Consider the following 21,034-nt stretch of genomic DNA (forward strand, 5'->3'; position numbering starts at 1 on the left):
AAAGTTCCTTTTTAAACCTTTAGAAAAAGATATTTTTCATAGAGAATACATTCTTTTTAATAGAAAAAAGCGTTTTTAAAAGAAAAAAACCTTTTTCATAGAAAAATTTCTTTTTCAACAGACAGACGGACATAGCTAGATCATCTTAGAATCTAATGAGGACTGGTGATTTCATGTAAAGTGAACCAAGTTTTGAAATCGATGTCTTCCGATCGCGATTAAATTAGAACCTTTTAGTTAGTTAAATGTGATAGTAATTCAGGCACAATTTTTCAATAAGATCGGTCAATAACTCTCTCTCTCTCCCGGAAGACATCGATTTCAAAAGTTGGTTCACTTGACATGATCAATATACCCTCCATCTTGTTTGATGTTGGGTATAAAAATAGTGTTTTAATTACATATTTATACCCTAAACCACCATAGTGGGGAGGGTATAATGCGTTTGAGCAGATGTGTGTAACGCCCAAAATTATTGGTCTAACATCCACCTTAAAGTATACCGATCGACTTAGAATCACTTTCCTTGTGCGCAGAGTACAGAGTACAGGTCGCAATTTTGAATATATTTGGATAAAATTTGGTACATATAAGTTTTTTGGCCCAAGGACGAAGCCTATTGAAACTGGCTGAAATCCCTCCATTATTTCACCTAGCCCCCATACAAATGTCCTCTCGAAATTGGACTTTATCGGCCATAAATGTTTAATTTCTATATTTATCTACACAAATTTCGCTCCAAATAAGTTTTATATATACAAAATTCATATCACCAAATTTTGTTACGATCGGTCCATAATTAGTCATAGCTCCCATATAGACCCGCTTCCGAAAATCACTTTAACGTGCATAAATCTCTTAAAAATTTCGGTATATACACCAAAATCACACGACCTAATTTCATTGTGATCGGTCCATAATTGGTCATAGCTCCCATATAAGGCCCATTTCGAAAATCACTCACGAATATAAATTATTGATATTTTAAAAGAAAAATCTTTTTGCTCATTTAATTGGTGTAGGGTATTATATTGTCTGGCTTGACCGACCATACTTTCTTACTTATTTTAATGTCAATTTATGGAAGAACTTATTCTTTTATTGTAGATTTTATGTAAAACCAATTTTGCACAAATATTGTTAACAAATGCAGAATTCAAATTAAAAATATTATTTATTGTTTTTATTACAGATAATCACAATAATTCATATACAAATAGATTTATATTTTCACTTTCATTTGTGTACACTGGAGGAACAGACACATTTCCTATGATAATATTTATTAGCTAAATTTCTTCAGTTTAAAAGTTGAAGCAAAACAAACCAGTAAAGTTTAATCACTTCTAGATTGTGCTAAAGAATAATAATAATAATAAAGGAATAAATAAACTAACAAAAATTTAAAAAAAAGAAATAAATAAAGTATTAAGTGTTTACACAATTTGTTTAATGTCCTACGTAAGTAAGTAAATAAACAATCAAACTTACACTTAATAAAATAAATATAGACTCACGCACAGCCCTGAAACGCAGACATAAAGAAATTCAAACACAAATAAAGAGGTCTTCGTTTTAAAATGGTTTAAATGGTAGCCTTCAGGACATACCCCAAGACAAACACACACACAAAGACACACAATCTCAAAGCTCCAGTTTTATTTAAAAACAAAAAGAGGAAAAACGGCCCTTAATTAACTTGGTGTCGTTACAAAAACAACAAAAGCAGCCACGAATGATTGATGCCCCTCAATGGCGCAAGCAACATAAGGCAAATTAACAAATATTAACTTAGTTAAAAACACACACACTGAAGGCACAGATTTAAACCAACAACAAAAGGGAAATTATTATGAAAAAGGACAAAAACAACAACCCAACACAAAACAACTCAATCTAAAGGATGAGCAGGCACAATGAGGCAAGAAACCTTTATATAAGACGGCGACAATTAAACTTTTGAAGGCATTTATAATTGTGTTAGACAACAACAGGACAGAATTATGGTTTACAATACAAAGGAATTTCAATATTTTAAACCAAAAAACTCTTATCTACAAACATTTAAGACCACAACTGGTAAACCAATATATAACACAGCACCACCTCCGCCGCCACCACACCAAACAGCAGCAGCACAGCAGAATTCCTGGTGGAACTTATTGAAGCCATACTTTAAGGAATATTGTAATATTTCTTCAATACATTGTTTTCACTATTTCACCGACAATAAATTAAGATACTATGAAAAGTAAATATTTCATTATCCAGCTCTCTTTAAATTAATGAAAGTTGTTCATTAACATTTCCGTTTCCTGTTTGCAGGGCCATCTGGTTTCTCATCATAGTGGCCACTAGTGTGTGCTGTACCATTGTTTATTTCGATTTGGCCGAGTTGTACTATACACAGCGTGTACAAACCACAGTAGCCGATTCCGTACATCCAGTGTTTGTGGTACCATTTCCCTCCGTGGGCATCTGCCTAAGGAATCGCATCGATTGGACTCGTTTACAAAATCAAGCAGCTAAACGTTTTCTGCCTCCAAATGTAGACAATGAGACACTGCACACGTTTTATAGCTTTTTCGAAAGTTTGGCCGACGTTAAGTTTTATTACCTAAAACGTTTCTCGCCATTATTTAAACCATCTGCTAATGTTAATCTATCACTCATCGATGGCGTCAATGTTTTGGAAGTAATGCAATATTTGACATTTCCCTGCACTCAGGTTTTCAGCACCATTTGCATGTGGCGTCTCAAAGCCTACAATTGTTGTGAACTATTTACGCTGGAGCGAACAGAGTTGGGTTTCTGTTATGTCTTCAATTCGGCCGTTAGCGAAACGACTAAGGAGAAAGCGGTATGTAGTAAAATTGCAGCTTTATAGATGTTCTTAGTTATTTTTTTCTTTGAAATTCATTTGCAGAAAAACAATCAATTTTATCCGTATCACAATTCATATTCTGGAGAGGGCACTGGCTTAGATGTGGAAGTTTTACTGAATGAAAACAAAATGAAGCCAGGAACTCGTATGGTTAATGGAATTTATGTAAGTAGGTTCAATAACACTGTGTGTAATTTTTTTAAGTCTTGGATATATAACCTAAGACTAAGAAAAATAAAGCCGTGTCTCCCAGTTTGCCCAAAGTTATGGACTTTTTTCATGGACCCCCAAATATTTGAGGCCCCGTTGTAATTTTTTCAATAAAGTGATAATTTTCTCAGGGTCATATCTTGAAAACAGTTCGGGATTTTGATTTAATCTCTGAGGCAAAGTTGTAGCCCTTGTTATAAAGAACAAAAATTGTGAACGTATAAAATCAAAAGACTTCATCTTCAAGATCGAAATCGCAAAAACTTGAAAAAGTTATATTTTTTTACCATTTTTCCCCTGTTCAGGTAGCAAACAGTTCAAATTTCAAGAAAACAATCAACTACAAAAAGAATGAATCCTAAGAATGATTCTTAACTCTGTTTAGGTAGGTGAATATAAGTTAAGCAAGAAAAAACTATTAAATTATTATAAACCAAAGCAAACTTTTAGGCACCTTAAAAAAATTTATTTCTAAATTTTTTTCGAATTGTTTAAGTTTTTTGCGATTTTGATGTTAAAGATGAAGTTTTTTTGATTTTATATGTTCACAATTTTTGTTATCTATAACAAGGGCCACAATTTTGCCTAAGAGAATAAATCAAAATTCCGAACTGTTTGCAAGATATGAGCCTGAAAAAATTATCACTTTTTTGCAAAAATGACACAGCGGCCCTAAATCTTTGGGGGCTCATAAAAAGTGCATGACTTTGGGCAAAACTGGGAGACAAGGGTCTTTATTTTTTTAGACTTTTATCACGTAGTGGTGTCCGTATATGGTTATTTTGTTTTCATATTGCACTGTGTAATGATCAAAATTTAAGTCCCAAATCGATTTTTTTTGGAAAAAATTCAAAATTTTTTTTTTAAAAATTGTTAAAAATTAATTTATTTTCCTAAAGACAATACTCCAAGCAATCAAGGAAATATATTTAAAAAAAACAGTTGACAACACTGCTGGTCTGCTAGGCTTTCAAAGTTGAAACTTTAAACACGTATTCTTAAATAAGTGTTAAAACAGCATTACAATTGTATAACGAGCAAACCTTAAAAAATAAAGTTATAAAGTATTTCAAAAATGGCAAATGTAGCCCAAGTTAAGTAGTTTTATGGCATATTTTTGAATTTTATTTTTGTTGGGTCCTTGTCGTAATTCTTGATATTGTGATTGTGTAGTTTTATAGTCTTACCTATAAGTTCCGTGAACCAAAAGTTGTGTTTGGGCATGAACTTGCATGGAAGTTTAAATGTGGAAGTGTTCGCCAAAGTGTGTATTTTGAGTGTATATTCATAACTCGCCAGCATTTTTCAGCAAACACCCACAATTGTCATTTTATTTTAGCACAATTTTTGATTACCCGTACCGAAATGCTTTCGGATTGGACAACTAACGGGCGCAAATATGATGTACTAATAGAGTAAGTTCTTTAAAAAAATCAATAAAAATCTGAATATTAACAAAAAAAATCAAAAAAAAAAACAAATATATATAATTTTCTTTTACATATAAAAAAAAGAGTTCAGTTTGGATACCTTCCCATTTAGTGGGCGTAGAGTGTGGGCGTGGTCCAATTGACTATTTTTTGTTTAAATTTATTTATATGCCATGGACATTAAATGTGCTGAAATTAAAAGCTCTGACATGATTATTTTAATTTATGCCATAAAAACTGAATTTGAAACCATAGTGTGCTGGAAAGAAACGAAAAATTTCGATAAAAAAAAAAATTCTGAATACAATAGTACATATTTGGTCTATATGGCCATACAAAATTGAATGTTTTCTTCTAATTTTAAGATGATTAATACTGGCTCCATAACAATTTCGTTTGTGTGAAATGACAGTTAAGCCGGAGGATATTCTGATAGAAAATATCTATAAGTAAAAATACTTATAAACATTGAAAATTATATGATATTTTTAAGAAACATTTTACAGTATCAATTTATATTATAGACATATTTATCTTTACATTATGTTCCATTATTAAAATATTAATGAACACAATCTTCGGAAATGAATTTTAAAATATCCTTGCGAAAGTATGTATATAGTGTTTCAATTTATTATCCTTCTTCCTTTGGAAAATTTTTTTGATTATTCTTCGAAATATTAGAATTTTGTTTACTAAATATTTATTAGCTGGAGATTTTTAGGAAAATATAATGTAACTAGGGTACATAAGCATTACTATGAGACCAATATTTAAAAAATTGGATAAGCGCTTACAAAGTCATATACAATTGAGCGATTTTACACCATTCTTACTTACAATTTGAACCTCGATAAAAGACAAACTAAAGCGTGTTAAAAATATTTGAGCCACTTTGAATTTTGTATGAATTTCTATGCCTAGAAACTTGTTATTTCCACTCTAATAATAATATCTACAATTTTTCGCATTTGTTTTCCTTTGAAGGTCATGATTAAACACCCTGAACAATGGCATGCAGATGTGAAATTCATAAACTACAATACATTCACCAAATTGGCCTTAACGGCCCAGCTAACGGAAACCGATAATCGCATCAGACATATAACACCTGTTGCCAGAGGATGTTTATTCGATGTAAGTTTTATTATTGCATTATTTAACTAAAAAAGCAATATTACATGACATTTACACATACATATGTATCACTATCATTCTATTTGCTTTTGGTCATAGGAAGAGAATACACATTTTTTATATAAAAAAATACCCGGTCTAGTGTATTGGCGTGGGAATTGTCGCACCAGATGTCACCAGGAGTATGTGCTTAAATACTGTAAATGTAATCTGAGTATACTTTTTCCTGAACACAAATCTGGTAAGTAAATGGAATCTATTATATACAGCATTAAAGCGTAAAAGTTATAAATATGTTCGTTCATACATACGGGTAAATGCAACATAAGAATGGATGAATGTACGTATGTATCTCTGTGTGGATTTATTAAAAACTATGTAAGTGTATGAATTTGTATGGAAAAGAAGGTGGGTAAATTGAAAATATATCCTATCCTCTAGCTTATTTTCACTAACATTCCCTGGATGTCCTTGTGACCCGAAATATGTTGACAAATCCAACAGTTCCAAGTAATCTGAAATTATATTGTAACGTACGGCGAAAATCGGGCTACATTCCTTCCTAGTTTACATACAAGGTCCCTCAAAAAATTACTTGAACATTCATAATTGTGTTAATATAAATAATATAAAACATTAACGTTACTTAATGATTGACTGACTGGTTCATTATCGCACAGCCCAAAAAAAGAATCATGACATTTTAACTGTGGGTTCCTCCCTCCCCAAAAGGATCCACTAAGAAGAAATTTTTGAAAATTCGAACATTTATTGGGTAACAAAAAACTCAAAATCGCATGTTACTCTACTTAAAAAAAAGCTGACAGGTATTTTTTTGAAGTTTGAACCTATTTTGGTACTTTTTTGCCACCATCTGTATCTTTTAAACCAATAAACATAGAAACAAATTTTAAATCATAGAGAACAGAGCGGAAACTCGAAAAAACTCAAACAAAAAAATTACTCAAAAAAGTTACAGATACGAGTGTTGTTTTTGTTTTTACATAGTTTTTTTACTAATACATTCTCACCACTTAGGTTTTTGACAACTGAGTTAGGTCTTTGACAGGAGAGTTTCCGCTCTATGTGTTTTCTCTATGTTTTAAATCGTATTCATTACTTATCAAACAATAACAAATATGGTTTTGGTACTTTTTGGAAATTCGAGCCCTTAACGGATAAAAAATTGTGTTGATTTTTGGTACTTTTTTTTATAAAATATGTTTTTCTATAAATTGACATAGACATAAGAATATTTTATTATTAGCTCCCACCATGATAAAGAAATTTATTTGAATATAAAAGGGAATAAAAAAGGTACCAAAAAGTGTATAAAATCGGGAAAATATATTTGATTTGAAATTATTAAGCTAATTTTGATAATTTTTTAACATTGGTTCCAGGATTCATACAAAAATTAACTAACAGAGTGTTATTTGGAACTCGAGTGCCAATGTGTATATTGGGCCAAATCCGGGTAAACAGTTTGGTACTTTTTTAGAACATATTTTTCTTCAGCACATTAACATAGATTTTAATCGTCTGTAGCACAAACAAAATTTGGCAAAAAGGAGTATTTGTAAATTTCATACTTGAGGCGTCTTCAAGGAGGAATTGGTACTTTTCTCCTAATTGTACTTTTTTAATAACTTATCGACATTAAAGTTACCTGGTATGTATCTGTGTGAAGTTAAAGTTACGAATAGGGGATAATATTTAGGTACCAATATGTTAGAACTGAACTATAGATACTTTTTCGTCTTCAAATGGTACTGTTTTTTAAATAATGGACCTAGAAATATGAAATTAAACATATTTATATGGTCCAGAGTTAATAAGAATCCAAGGGGGATATTTTATGGTACTTTTTTATTCTAATGGTACTTTTTGAATACATTTATTATAATGAACCTGGAATCATGGAAGTAGACACATATGATCCTGAATGGGTATTTAGTGATACTTTTTCCTTTCAATGGTACTTTTTAAATTGTCTTTAATAATGGACCTAGAAACATAAAATTAAGCATATATAGTTCTAAGTAAGTGAGAATTCAATGCGGGCACATTATGGTACTTTTTCTTTATTCGAATGGTACTTTTTGAATGGAGCTAGTTTCGTGAAATTAAGCATATGAGATTAAGAAGTGAGTGAGAATTCATGGTACTTTATGGTACCTTTTCTTTATTATATTATAAGCGATTGAGAATTCGAGGTAGAAACTGTTGCTACATTTTCTTTATTCGAATGGTATTTTTGTATTCTCTTCACCGATGAATATAAAAACATCAAATAAAATGTATATGAACCTGAGCGTTTGGGAATACACAAGTGGGAGTTTGTGGTACTTTTTCTTTATTTTAATGGCATTTTTTGAATTTTTTATAATAATGGACCTAGAAAAATTAAATTAAATAGGAAGAAGATGAAATAGGAAGATTAAATAGTTTTAAAATTATGTACAAATGTTATTTGCTAATCAAATGATTTGTTAAGTTAAGATTTGTCATGCTACATAAATAACACGTTTTTTAAGCCGGTAATATACTAGTTCTAACAACTTAGTCTATAATTTACCCTACCCCTATATTACCTTATAACCGAAAAATAATTTATTGTCATATATTGATGGTGGGTATACAAGATGCAGCACAGCCGAATATAAATCTATTACTTGTTCATTCTTATTAATATCGCCGTTAGAAAGACGTGATTTTTATTCGCGATTTCCTACTTGGTAGATCTCTTTTTCGGGTTAGAGCATCCTAGTAGCGGTTGCTTATGATTGATTTGTGTCTTTAAACAAATTCCCGAAATCACGGAATCGTCATTTGAAATGTTGTTTCTACTCCTCGTATTTTCGTCTATAAAGATAATAAGCATTTTCGACAAAGAAGCCAGAAAAAAGCCAGTAAATTGTTTCTCAATAATTAGGAGGGACATGTGAGTGATCAATTGAGCCACCTTCAAGTGTGTATTACCAACACGAGAATGTGTCAATTTCTTCAACTCGTAGAGACACACAAATACACTTATTCTCAAAATGTCATTTCAATGTTAATGCAATTTCTCTCCATTTTATTTTTTCATTTATATTTCTGTTTCTTCTTCCTATTTTCTGTCCTTTCAATTACTACTGCTGTTTTTCCTATGATGCATGTCTGTGTTGACGAACGAACGAATGTATGTTCCTTCAGATAACTTCACCAGTTGTAAACCATCGGATTTTAAATGTATCTATGAACATGCAAGTGAGTAAAGTTAAGAACTTGTAACAACTTGAAAATTGACATTTTCGCTTGTTTTCTTTCACATTTGCAATGAATTTCATAACGATGCTGATGCTGATGATGATACTAATGATGACAATAAAATTTATTAGATATATTTAGTAGAGAAAGTCATCTGTTTGAGAGCAAATACATTGATGATGTTGGCAATGATAGCATGACATGTAACTGTTTGAATAGTTGCAAACAATTGCTATATCATGCCTTCTACAGTAGTTTCCCTTTGGAAGGGTAAGTTTTAAAAACAAACTAATGTGTTTTTTAATTAATTAATTTGCAATGTTTTATTTTTTTATGATTTCTTTTAGAGTTGAATCGAAAGATCCCATTAAAATGGTTCGTTTGGATATACATTTTCAGGCAGCTTACATTTTAAAGTATCGCACTGCCATGCGTTATACCTTTGTTGAATTACTGGGTATGTAGTTTTGTATGTCTTCATTTTGTAATTTTTGTTCGTATGTATGTACCTACATTTTGTTAATTTAACTTTTCCATGTTTTATTTTACAACTTTATTTTAATTTCCAGCTAATTTTGGTGGCATAATTGGCTTGTTTTTGGGTGCTTCTCTATTGAGTGCCGTCGAGTTGGCCTACTACTTTACACTTGGTTTGTATATACGTCTGCACAAACAATTTGAGCAAAAGTATCGCCACAATTCTGCGAATTCACATACACGTCCGGTAAAACCTAGAATGGTGAAAATTACTGCCATAGAACCAAGAGAATTTTATAAATATTAATAGATTCAATGAATTGTTAAAAAATAATGGTTTTAAAATTTACAAAAAATAAAGCAGTAAAAATAAAATTGAAACAGTTTTGCAATTTAAAATTAGTTTCGCTGAAATTTAGTGGTTTAGAAATGTTTTATTTTGGAAATAATACGGTAGTTCGTGAACTATTGGAGATATCTAAATGAAATGTCATATAAAAATTAGTAAACAGCACAAATTATTTGATTTTTTTTAAGACAATGAAAATCCTAAAATCAATCAAAATTTAAATGATTCGGTTTATTGGAGATTGGACTGAATAATAGAATCGGTTCTACATAAAAAGATTTAAGTCGGACTATAATGATTTTCATGTTCTTAAACAAATCAAAGAATTTACTGCCGTTTACTCACTTTTGAGGCTGTGTGTAGTTCACATGGGCTCGTAGTTGGGGCCTACAGATTAAAAAAAATCACCAAATCATATTCGAATGATAAGAAACTATTATTCTTTTATAACTCAAATTTTGAATGAAACACAGGTTTTTTTGTTAAAAAATTATTTTAATTTTCAACATAGTCTCCTTTGTGCTCTATGCTCTTTGTCCAACGTTTCCCCAATTTTGTATCCCTTCCAAAAAAAATAAGATTTGTCGAGCTCATTAAAATATGTATTTTTTGTGATATGATTTCATCGTTGCAGTTAAATCTCTTTCCGATGAGACATTTCTTCAGATTTCGAAACAAGAAAAAAAACAGCACAGAGTGTCTTCATATTTCTGGCCCGATTTGGCATCATGCCACTTTGGAAAAAATATTTAAATTTTGTACCCAACTTTCTATAACTTCGGTCTGTAGAAAGGTATTAGACTAGAAATAATTTAAGAGCATAGGAAAGGTATACCAGGTCATGTCCGATTTTAAGCGTAAGTGGACCACCTCGTCCAAAAATGTAACGGAAGCAACTATAAAATCTTTAATGGGAAAATTCCAGGAAAAATGGATGAATTTTTAAATACCGAGAAAAGTATAAGTATTTTTTTGGCTCACTCGTTAGTCACTCGGCGCTAAATCCGGAGAATATGAAGGAAGTGGAAGCATTTCATAGCCTAATTCATGAATTTTTGCCATAGAAACTGCACATGTGAATACCGCTTTGTGCACCCGATTTAAAGCAAATGCGGCAACCATCTTGCAGAAAGCTTTCCCACGCCCTAGTGATCATTCAAAATTGATACAACTGAGCCAATCTACGATCGGTGTAGAGACCTCAACTGGTCGTCCAGAAAATTCGGCATAACTTACATACATGATTCATACATCAATATATCGAGAATTCTTCCGGCTCGGTTGCTATTTAAAATCGACAAAATCGGCCCACAAATGGCTGAGATTTAGGGCAAAAACCGGGACAACCTCTATTTTTAGTCTATATCTGGATTACTAAGTCATTAATATAGACAATATGGATAACTAATGATAGATATTTCAAAGTACATTGCAACGATGTATATAAGGCTATAGTAAGTTGGACCTACAATGGGTCAAAATCGGTAAAAATATTTTTTAACCCGAATTTTTTTTCATAAAACAAATTGTTGTTTCAAAAAAAATTTTTTTTTTTTAAATTTAAAAAAAAAATTAAAAAAAATAGCAAAACAATTAAAAAAAAATAATTTTAAAGTATAATTTGATGAAGGGTATATAAGATTCGGCATAGCCTACTATAGCTCTCTTATTTACCACTAAAATTGATGGTGCAGGGAATTTCCATTCCCATACTTTTTGTCAAGTTTAGCTTTTATTTGAGCGATGGTTTTTTTTCCGCAAAAAATAATGCTTAATGAGCATGAAATTCACTTTTTTCAAATTTCTTCTCGAGTCACGAGGTAGTAGTCTATTATTAATGGCTGTCAAACACAAACTAAATGCCGCAGTTTGTTCAAATTTTCACAGGAGACAACTGACAGATGCCTATTGACATTAAGTGCTATCTAAATACAAAATTTCTTGACTGTCGAATAAGAACTGAATTAAACAATGTGAAAATTAAAAATGTTGGCAATCAAACTCAATGATGAATCTAAGAATCCCCAACTTATATTTTTGGCATTTTCATAAGGACAAGTCATTACTTTCTGAATTACTTAGTAGTGAGTGCTAAATTTGATTAAAAATATGTGAGATTGTAGCAAGAAGACTATTTAGTCTTCATAGAGGAAACTTCTAGAAATTCTTCTAAACTAACCCAAGCAACCCTAATTTAGAACGTTTCAATGCAAGTAAAACAAAAACTGCTATTTATTTAACTTTTCACAATAAGTTACTAAAATCACTTTTCTATAATGACTACATCTTTGGTTGGTTTAAGCAGTTAACAAAACTGAAATGAATTTATTGCTTTTTCATTCATATAGCAAACCAAATATCACATACACACCAAACTACCTCAACCCCAGTAAATAATTCCTTTTTTTAACTTTGTTTTTTAATTTAACCTCATCCGTCAACCATGACGAAAACTTTAGGAAATTAAACAGAAATGAGTATAATTTTTGTAGTTAGTTTTATTTCTTTTTAACAAAAACTAAACTGCAATTATTTTGAAATTAAGACACTGCTGCACAAAAACCACAAAAGCATAGACATGTAAGTGTATGTATGTAGTTGGTATTGTAGCTGCCACAAAAACTTTTCCAATATTTTCAACATTTAGTTCCTTGGGAAATTTATAGTTGAAATGATTTGGCACACGGATTTCAAAGCCAATGTATCACATAAAAATAGTTCCCTATTGAAAAAGCCACCAGCAGCAGCAGCACAAAATGAAAAACCGGAGGAAGAAAATAAAAAATTTAAGGATCTGTTGAAGGCATATTGGCAAAAGTATTGTGAAAAATCAACCATACATGGGGTGCGCTACATTTATGATCCCACTCTACGTGGCATAGAGAGGTGAGTGTGCTGATTGAGATTAATGGCCCAATTATATTTATTTTCAATATCCTTTCGCCCACCAAGACTTATATGGACTGCTTTAGTTATCACATGTGTGACGCTGGCATGTATTGCCTATTTAATACTTGCCGAACGCTACTCTGCCAAGAAACTGCAGACGGTAGTGGAAAATTCACAATATCCGGTATTTCAAATACCGTTTCCGGCTGTCGCCGTTTGTACACACAATCGCATCAATTGGGAGAAATTTGAGCAGGCCAAAGCTGAGTTCTTGCCACCATCAGCAGACAAGACGGTATTGGAGGTGTTTACGAATTTCGTGGAGCGCATGGAGACTCTACGCTTTGGCCGCTTTGATACATTTAAAGAAATGCAAGACATTAATTTGGAAGCATTAGACAGCATTGATGTTTCAAAGTTGGCCAGATTTATGGCCTTACGTTGCGAGGACATTATGGTTAATGACACTTGCTACTGGAGGAAAATGAAATTTCAGTGTTGTTCTCGGTTCGTATTGGAGCGCACCGAATATGGTGAATGTTTGGTTTTCAATTCCGAACTGTCAACGGAATCGGCTGTAATTCAGGTATTTTATGATGAATTATTACTAATCGCAAGCATTTTATTAATTTTATTAAGTGTCTGCTCAAAATGTAATAATTATATGAGGAAAATCAAATATTTTCGAGAATTCGATTGAAATTTATTTTTCAAATTTTTATCTCATGTGCTAAAACTGTTGCCGTTAATTATTTTATCTCATTGCTCGCAAAAGCTAGATTTCTGATCCACAGGTTTTTTTCTATCTGTCAATGATCTGAATTTAGTTTTAACGATTCCCAAAAATTTTTGATTTTCCTCATATATCAAATGTAATTTGTACACAGAGAAAACTGTTTCGTTGTGAATTTGTTGCCAATCGAATGCAAAATTTTCGATGTGGTGATATATATTTTGTTGTTTCTATCGCAATTTGTCGTTGCGAACTGACTTTATGTAGCTCGAATCAAAAAAAAACTTTTTAAACAATTGATTCATTCAATTGGCAACAAAAACGGTTGCTACCACTAATCAGTTTGTTCTGTATAACATATTTATTGCTTTTAAATATTTCTACACACAGAAAACAGATTCGTGTTAGCAATCGAATTTGTTGCCAATCGAATGATTCTACCTTAGTGACCGAATTTTACAGTTGTGGCTAAAAAATTTTGGAAAGGGTAACTAATGTTTTGTTGCTTCAACTGAAGTTCTTCTTTATCAACTGACTTTCTGTTGATAGAACCGAAAAATTCTATGTGTGCAACCGAATGATTCGATTGGCAACAAATTCGGTTGCTATCACGAATCTCTTTTCTATATGTACAATATTAAATTTACTACCTCTCTTACAGAAAAACTTAGGCAAACAGTTTTATCCTTATCACACCTCAAGAGCTGGACAAAATACTGGACTCAATTTTCGACTTAGAATAAATTCAAAACTAAAAAGACCCACCTCAAAAGCTGGAGACACAATAACGGTAAATACATGGTTATAATTAAAGTTCTAAGTATAAAACTATATAAACCCAAATAACACAGGTTCTCATCAAAAGACCTGACCAACTTTCAAATCCCGGTTACACTATTACCCCTGAAACGGAAACATATTTCATAGTTCGACCCGAAATTACCGACAGTGATGAGGATTTACATTCATTGGAGCCCAGCAAAAGAAATTGTTACTTTGAAGACGAAAGCTTTTTGCTGGAATACAAAACAAACATGTCAAGTAAATGGATGTTGAACAACTGTCTGAATAGATGCCACGAAGAACATGTACGAAAATACTGCAACTGCACTTTGTCGCTATTTTTTCTATTTTCCGATGATACAGGTACAACAAATTCTTCTTCTGGAGTAGTGGTGGTGTTTTATTTAATTTATTTTTGCAATTTTTACTCCTAGTTGAACAATGTCGTCCCTCCCATTTCCGCTGTCTGGCCAAGAATAATGGTAAGCGAGAGCAGTAGAAAATCATCATCATCATCATCAATTTAGGAATTTATTGATTTTGATTTGACAAAACCAACAATAACAACAAAAATCCACTTTAGATATTTTCAGTTACGATAAACGCAAGGAAGAGGATGCTTATTTTAGTGCAGCTAAACCAGGAATGACATGTTCATGCTTGATACCTTGCAACTCGGTGGAATATTTTACATCCTTAACGACGTTACCTTTAAGCGATGAAATGTGAGTACACAAGCAACAGTTGTAAATGTTACAGAGAAATACAGTGCATCAAGATTATGATGAATTAATAGAGATAACGATTGAGATATTAAGATTTAGTCAATGGTAAACATTTTAGAATCATAGTGTGATTTAGTTTTGTTTCCGTCTAGATTCTTCAAAGATCTGTGTCTATTTCTTCGGCATACGATTGTGTTTTTTTCTGGCATGATAAGCTGATCAGCTGCCAATCGGCAAGCTATGATTAGTTGGCTAGGAGTAACAATCCGGAGAGAGACGAAAAACACTTTAACCCTTTCCGTCCCCGCCTACACAAATGTGTAGGTAAATTTAACGTAATTTGTAGAGACATTTATATATTTTGCGCGGTTTTTTCTTACTGTTTTAAATGTCTCAATATTATTTGTTATTTATTTTTTATTTTGTAATATGATCGAAAAGTTCACTGAAATCCGCTTGGGACGGAAAGGGTTAACGCCAAATATTTATTCATTCATCATAGTCATGTTGCACTGAAGTATGTATGTATGTATGTATGTATTTTTTTTTACTTTACTTAACAAAATCTTTTGAACATTTCATCTTGTTCTTTTCTATTTTCTAGTACTAACGATACCAGTGTGAAAGTTTACAAAGTAGATGTTCATTATCAATCTGAGGTTCTTATACAGTATCGAACAAGTATGGAGTTTACAAGTATCGATTTAATAGGTAAAACATTTTCAAGTGACTTGAAATAAAACCAAAAAAACAGAAACAAATACTCACTTGTTGTAACAAGCTACTTAAGGTGGCAGAGATACTTATTTGAAGTTTTGAATGCAACTCATAAAAAAATCATAGTAAATCTACTATCATAGTTGTCATCATAATAGCTAAATGTCTTCCAAGTCTTCAAATCTGATATAATTTCTCAGATGTAGACCAGAAAAAAATACTTTTAAAATTAGTGCCACCTTAATGCTCACACATTTTGCCAAAAGCTTACATTTACATTTTCCAGCACTTGTTGTTTTAGTTTGAAATTCATTGAAGGTATTACATACTTAATTTCACACACTTTCTATCTTTATTCCAGCCAATTTTGGTGGTATTTTCGGTTTATGTTTGGGTGCATCTCTTGTAAGTGCAGTTGAACTTTTGTACTATGCCACCTTTGGCTTCGGCTTATATTTGTACGACAACAATTATTTTACGGTTTTAAAACAAAATCTTCAAACTTTAAGGCAAAAATGGACAATTGGCTTTAAAAATTCCTTCAAGGAGGAGTATGAGGATGGTAATGCAGTTAAAACAGCTTTCCTACCAAAACAACCCCAGCACAAGGATAATCGTTGGTAACACTTTGAATATTTAAATTAAATGCTTAGAAATTGCTCTTATGATACTAAATGAACAAGATTTCATTAATAAGCCATATGAAAAAGAATATGAAAAGAGAAATAAAAACTTTGATAGATTAAAATGTAAATGTTAAGTGAAATAAAGGAAAAAAAATATAAAGAAAATTTGTATAAAGTTGAAGAAGTGAAATGGTTTTTCTGTAGAAATTGAGTATAGTAAAAGGTTATATGGTAAGTTAATTTAAACAAAAAAATTAGATAGCTTAAATTGTATGTTAATATAATAATAAAAATACATAAAAAATATTGGAAAAATTTAATTTTACGTTAATTTCTCCTGAAATTGATATTCGGAAATGTAAAATCTTAATTAAGTAGGGTGATCCAAATACAGTATATAAGTCTGTCATTCTGTTTGTAATTTCTACATTTTTCATTTGAGACCCCACAAAGTATATATATTCAGGATCGTTACGGATCGCGGAGAAGATATAGCCATGGTCGTATGTCCATCTGTATGTTGAAGCCCCCATATAACTTACCCGTTTTGGTTGCTATTTAGAATCGAGAAAATCGTCCCACAAACCAGGACAACCTCGATTTTTGATCTAGATTACTAAGTCATAAATATAGACAACATGGATATCTACTGATTGATATTTCAAAGACCTTTGCAACGCCAACGCAACTTTATAGCAACTCGGACCTAAAAAGGGTCAAAATTATAAAAAACAAGAAAGGAAGTATGGTCGGTCAAGCCCGACCATATAATACCCTACACTAAGTAAAAGAGCAAAAACATTTTTCATTTAAAATTTCAATAATTTATATTCGTGAGTGATTTTCGGAAGTGGGCCTTATATGGGTGCTATGACCAATTATGGACCGATCACCATGAAATTAGGTCGTGTGATTTATGTCTATATTAAAGTTAACTATGTTGAATTTTGTGTGTATACCAACATTTTTAAGCGATTTATGCACGTTAAAGTGATTTTCGGAAGCGGGTCTATATGGGAGCTATGACTAATTGTAGACCGATCGTAACAAAATTTGGTGACATGAATTTTGTGTATATAAAACTTATTTGGAGCGGAATTTGTGGAGATACATATATAAATTAAACATTTATTACCGATAAAGTCCAATTTTGGGGGAACATTTGTATGGGGGCTAGGTGAAATAATGGATTGATTCCAGCCAGTTACAATAGGCTTGGTCCTTGAGCCGAAAAAATTATATGTACCAAATTTCATCGAAATATCTTCAAAATTGCGACCTGTACTCTACGCACAAGGTTTACATGGACAGCCAGCCAGCCGACCAGACGGACGGACGGACGAACATCGTTTAATCGACTCAGTAAGTGATTCTAAGTCGATCGGTATACTTTAAGGTGGTTGTTAGACTAATATTTTTGGGCGTTACAAACATCTTTTTTTTTAATTTTAAAAAAATGCTGAAGGTTATATAAGATACGGCATAGCTGAATATAGATCTCTTACTTGTTTTAAATCATATGCTATTTTGACACTGACAGATTTTTACTATTCGAAATATTGTTTGCCTGTCACACTGCGGACCAAAATGAATCGTCATATGAGGGTACCGCTGAGAATGTGACTAATGTGATCGAAAGCTAGCAGATCCATGAAATTGAAGATATGAACTTGGATAATCTTTGGGTTAAAACAGCTCACCATATCACACAGCTCATCAAACAATCGATCTTTGACGAACTAATTTTGCGATGTCAATTGGCCGCCTTGGAGGTGCGATTTCTTGTGGGGTGCCGTTAAAGGCCGATGCTATGCGACTTATCCAGAAACTATCCATACCTTTAATGCTAATATCGTCCGAGCCATTCGTGGAAATTCAGTCGCGGTAGCCACATGAATGAAAAGAATTGAAAAAGAATACCAAAAGCAATTAATAATTTTTTTGGACCACCCTGTACTGTAGCTGTAATCGAAATTAATATTAAGATTTTAATATGTTTAACTTATAAATCCCAGTATTTTTAAAAATAATGACACACCTAAAAATATGCTACATTTATTCGATAAAATTTCAGCATAATTTTAAATTGGAATAATTTAATTCTTATTGGGATTACTTAAACAATTTTCATGTATGAATGTATAACAAATCTAATTAGAATCTTTTTTATTATTTATTCTACACATTTCTCCTTAAACTAAGGTAATACTTCTGCTCCTACCCATTATAACAAACATGAAGACTGGTAAATTATGTAGAATTCTGTGTAAAAGAAAACTTTATAAAATGTTGTGTAAAATTCTTTTTAAATAGAAAATGTCAGTATACATACATTACATAATATGTATATTATACTCGTAATGGTTCTTTGCATTTGATGCAATTGAAAACTATATGCATAGTAACTTTGAAAAGTAAAAATTTCAATTGAAAATAAATTAAATTTAAAAAGAAAAAACTCCATTAAGCAGTGTTTATATCAAAGTGATAATTATAGAGAAATACATATAGAGCGGAAACTAGAGAAAAACTAAAACAAAAAATTACTCAAAATAATCTCACATACGAGTGTTTTTTTTGTTTTCATATAGTTTTATTTAATTTTAATAATAAATTCTCACCTCGTTACGTTACTGGCAATTGAGTATTTTACAGGAGTGTTTTCGATCTATGTGTGTTTATCTATAATTTTAATATCCAAAAATACAATATTTCAAATTTCTGGTTTTGAAGTGTGTGAAATAAAATGACACTTAAGGACACAGATCGAAAAAATCTTAACATTAAAACCACTAAACTTACAGTTTTGATTTTTTTTATTCGATTGAAATTATTATTACAATTTACAAAAAATATTATTTTTATAGTTTTAATCAATAGTGATGAATTCATGAACCGTTTCTGGAATACCTTCCATTATAGTTTTTATTGAACTTTCACTTGTTCGAACAGGTAGTCCATCTTCGTTTAAAATCTATCACACTTTTGGAAATGTTTTTGTGCTTTTAACAAGAGCCCAATATCTCTCCACTAGGGTGGCCCTTAATAAACAAAAGTTGGATTTTGGCCATTCTCACCCTCCAGTTTGGTGAACATTAGTAAAAAATCATCCTGAAAAAATTTTAGGTAAATCGGTTGGGGATAAGACTTGCCGCAAGCCCTCTGAAGTTTTGAGATGCATTTACAAGGGGAAAAAAATGCATTTTTGTCAGTTTTCGTAAAAATTTTGCCATTAAAAAATTACTTTTCCAATTTAATTCAAAAGAATAGAAATGTGTACGCAATTGTCGTTCTAATGACACAGAAATTGGTCAAAAAATGTTAAAGTTATTAAAAAATCGCCAGGCCATTAACGTGTCTCAGGCAACTAGAACAAGAAAGGTAGGAACAAAATTAACATATTTTGATAAATATTAAAATAAAAGCTAATTTTTACTTAAAATATGCCAATATTTACTTGTATATTAGTTTTTGTCTTCTTAGGTATGAACAAAAATATAAAATTTTGTTAACGGCAGTTTCAAAACTCCATTTTCAAATTTTTAAAAATTTTGTTAAACAAATTTCAGAATTTTTTGAGCATCTTATTGGGATTTATTAAGAATATAATAGGGAATAAAAATGTGAAAAAATTATGAAAATATCTCTTATAGTTTTTCCGTACCTGCGATTTAAATTTTGAAATTTTGGAGAAAAACCAATTATTTGGCAATTTTTAGGCGAATGAGCTCTATTTCCTTATTCATATAAATTTTAAGCAAAACTTATCCAGAATATTATAGTCCAGGTAATTCTAAATATACTCTGAAACTTTTACTAAAATCGGAAAACGTTAACCCTTAAATCGTGAAGGTCAAAGGTCAAATTTTTCAATATTTGGAATTTCTCTATATTTTTGGGCCGATTTTGATGAAATTTAACAAAAATATAACACAAAGCCTAGTATTTACAAAAATAATAAGAGTAAGGAAAGAGAGCTCATTCGCCTAAAAATTGCCAAATAATTGGTTTTTCTCGAAAATTTCAAAATTTAAATCGCAGGTACGGAAAAACTATAAGAGATATTTTCATAATTTTTTCACACTTTTATTCCGTATTATATTCTTAATAAATCCCAATGAGATGATCAAAAAATTCTGAAATTTGTTTAACAAAATTTTTAAAAATTTGAAAATGGAGTTTTGAAACAGCCGTTAAAAAATTTTTATTTTTTTGTTCATACCTAAGAATAGGTTAACGGTATCCTATGAAGACTAAAACTCATATACAAATAAATATGGACATATTTTAAGTAAAAATGAGCTTTTATTTTAATATTTATCAAAATATGTTAATTTTTTTCCTACCTTTCTTGTTCTAGTTGCCTGAGACACGTTAATGGCCTGGCGATTTTTTAATAACTTTAACATTTTTTGACCAATTTCTGTTTTTTATGTGTCATTAGAACGACAATTGCGTACACATTTCTATTTCAGAAACTTGTTTAACCTTGTATGTTTTTAAAACTGCATTGGCTTTAACTGTTCGTACCAAATAGTTCGAGTACTGAGCTAGCCGGACTGCCTTTCTACCGGAGATCTTTTGAAAATGCTTTCTATTTATTGACATCATGTGGAAAATATTTAATAATTTTAGTATGCACTTTTTTCTCGTCACACATTTTAATCAGATTAACAACAAATAAACATAATAACTGACATGCTTAACAAAGCTAACTAACGTGTTAACGTTTTTTCGATCTAAGTCCTTAATACAAAATATGTATAAGTTTTAGTTTGAGGATACCGTTACCGCTAAGCTACCGTGAACCCTATTACCATAT

The 21,034-nt window shown here is 31.3% G+C and overlaps 2 protein-coding genes across 2 annotated transcripts; both read left to right on the forward strand.

Annotated features, from left to right (window-relative positions):
- Positions 1 to 2,003: 2,003 nt before the first annotated feature.
- LOC135954104 (pickpocket protein 19-like) lies at positions 2,004 to 3,456 on the forward strand. The gene is made up of 4 exons (XM_065504176.1): positions 2,004 to 2,251; positions 2,326 to 2,860; positions 2,927 to 3,049; positions 3,400 to 3,456. The coding sequence occupies exons 1-4, from the start codon at positions 2,004 to 2,006 to the stop codon at positions 3,454 to 3,456; spliced, it is 963 nt and encodes a 320-aa protein (XP_065360248.1).
- Positions 3,457 to 12,410: 8,954 nt separating this feature from the next.
- Positions 12,411 to 16,210, forward strand: LOC135954115 (pickpocket protein 19-like). The gene is made up of 8 exons (XM_065504188.1): positions 12,411 to 12,625; positions 12,692 to 13,214; positions 14,023 to 14,151; positions 14,213 to 14,507; positions 14,579 to 14,626; positions 14,728 to 14,869; positions 15,474 to 15,580; positions 15,948 to 16,210. Exons 1-8 carry the CDS (start codon positions 12,411 to 12,413, stop codon positions 16,208 to 16,210), a joined length of 1,722 nt encoding a protein of 573 aa, XP_065360260.1.
- Positions 16,211 to 21,034: the final 4,824 nt, after the last annotated feature.

The sequence above is a fragment of the Calliphora vicina genome, chromosome 1 (assembly GCF_958450345.1).
Source record: "Calliphora vicina chromosome 1, idCalVici1.1, whole genome shotgun sequence".
In the NCBI taxonomy this organism is placed as follows: Eukaryota; Metazoa; Arthropoda; class Insecta; order Diptera; family Calliphoridae; genus Calliphora; species Calliphora vicina.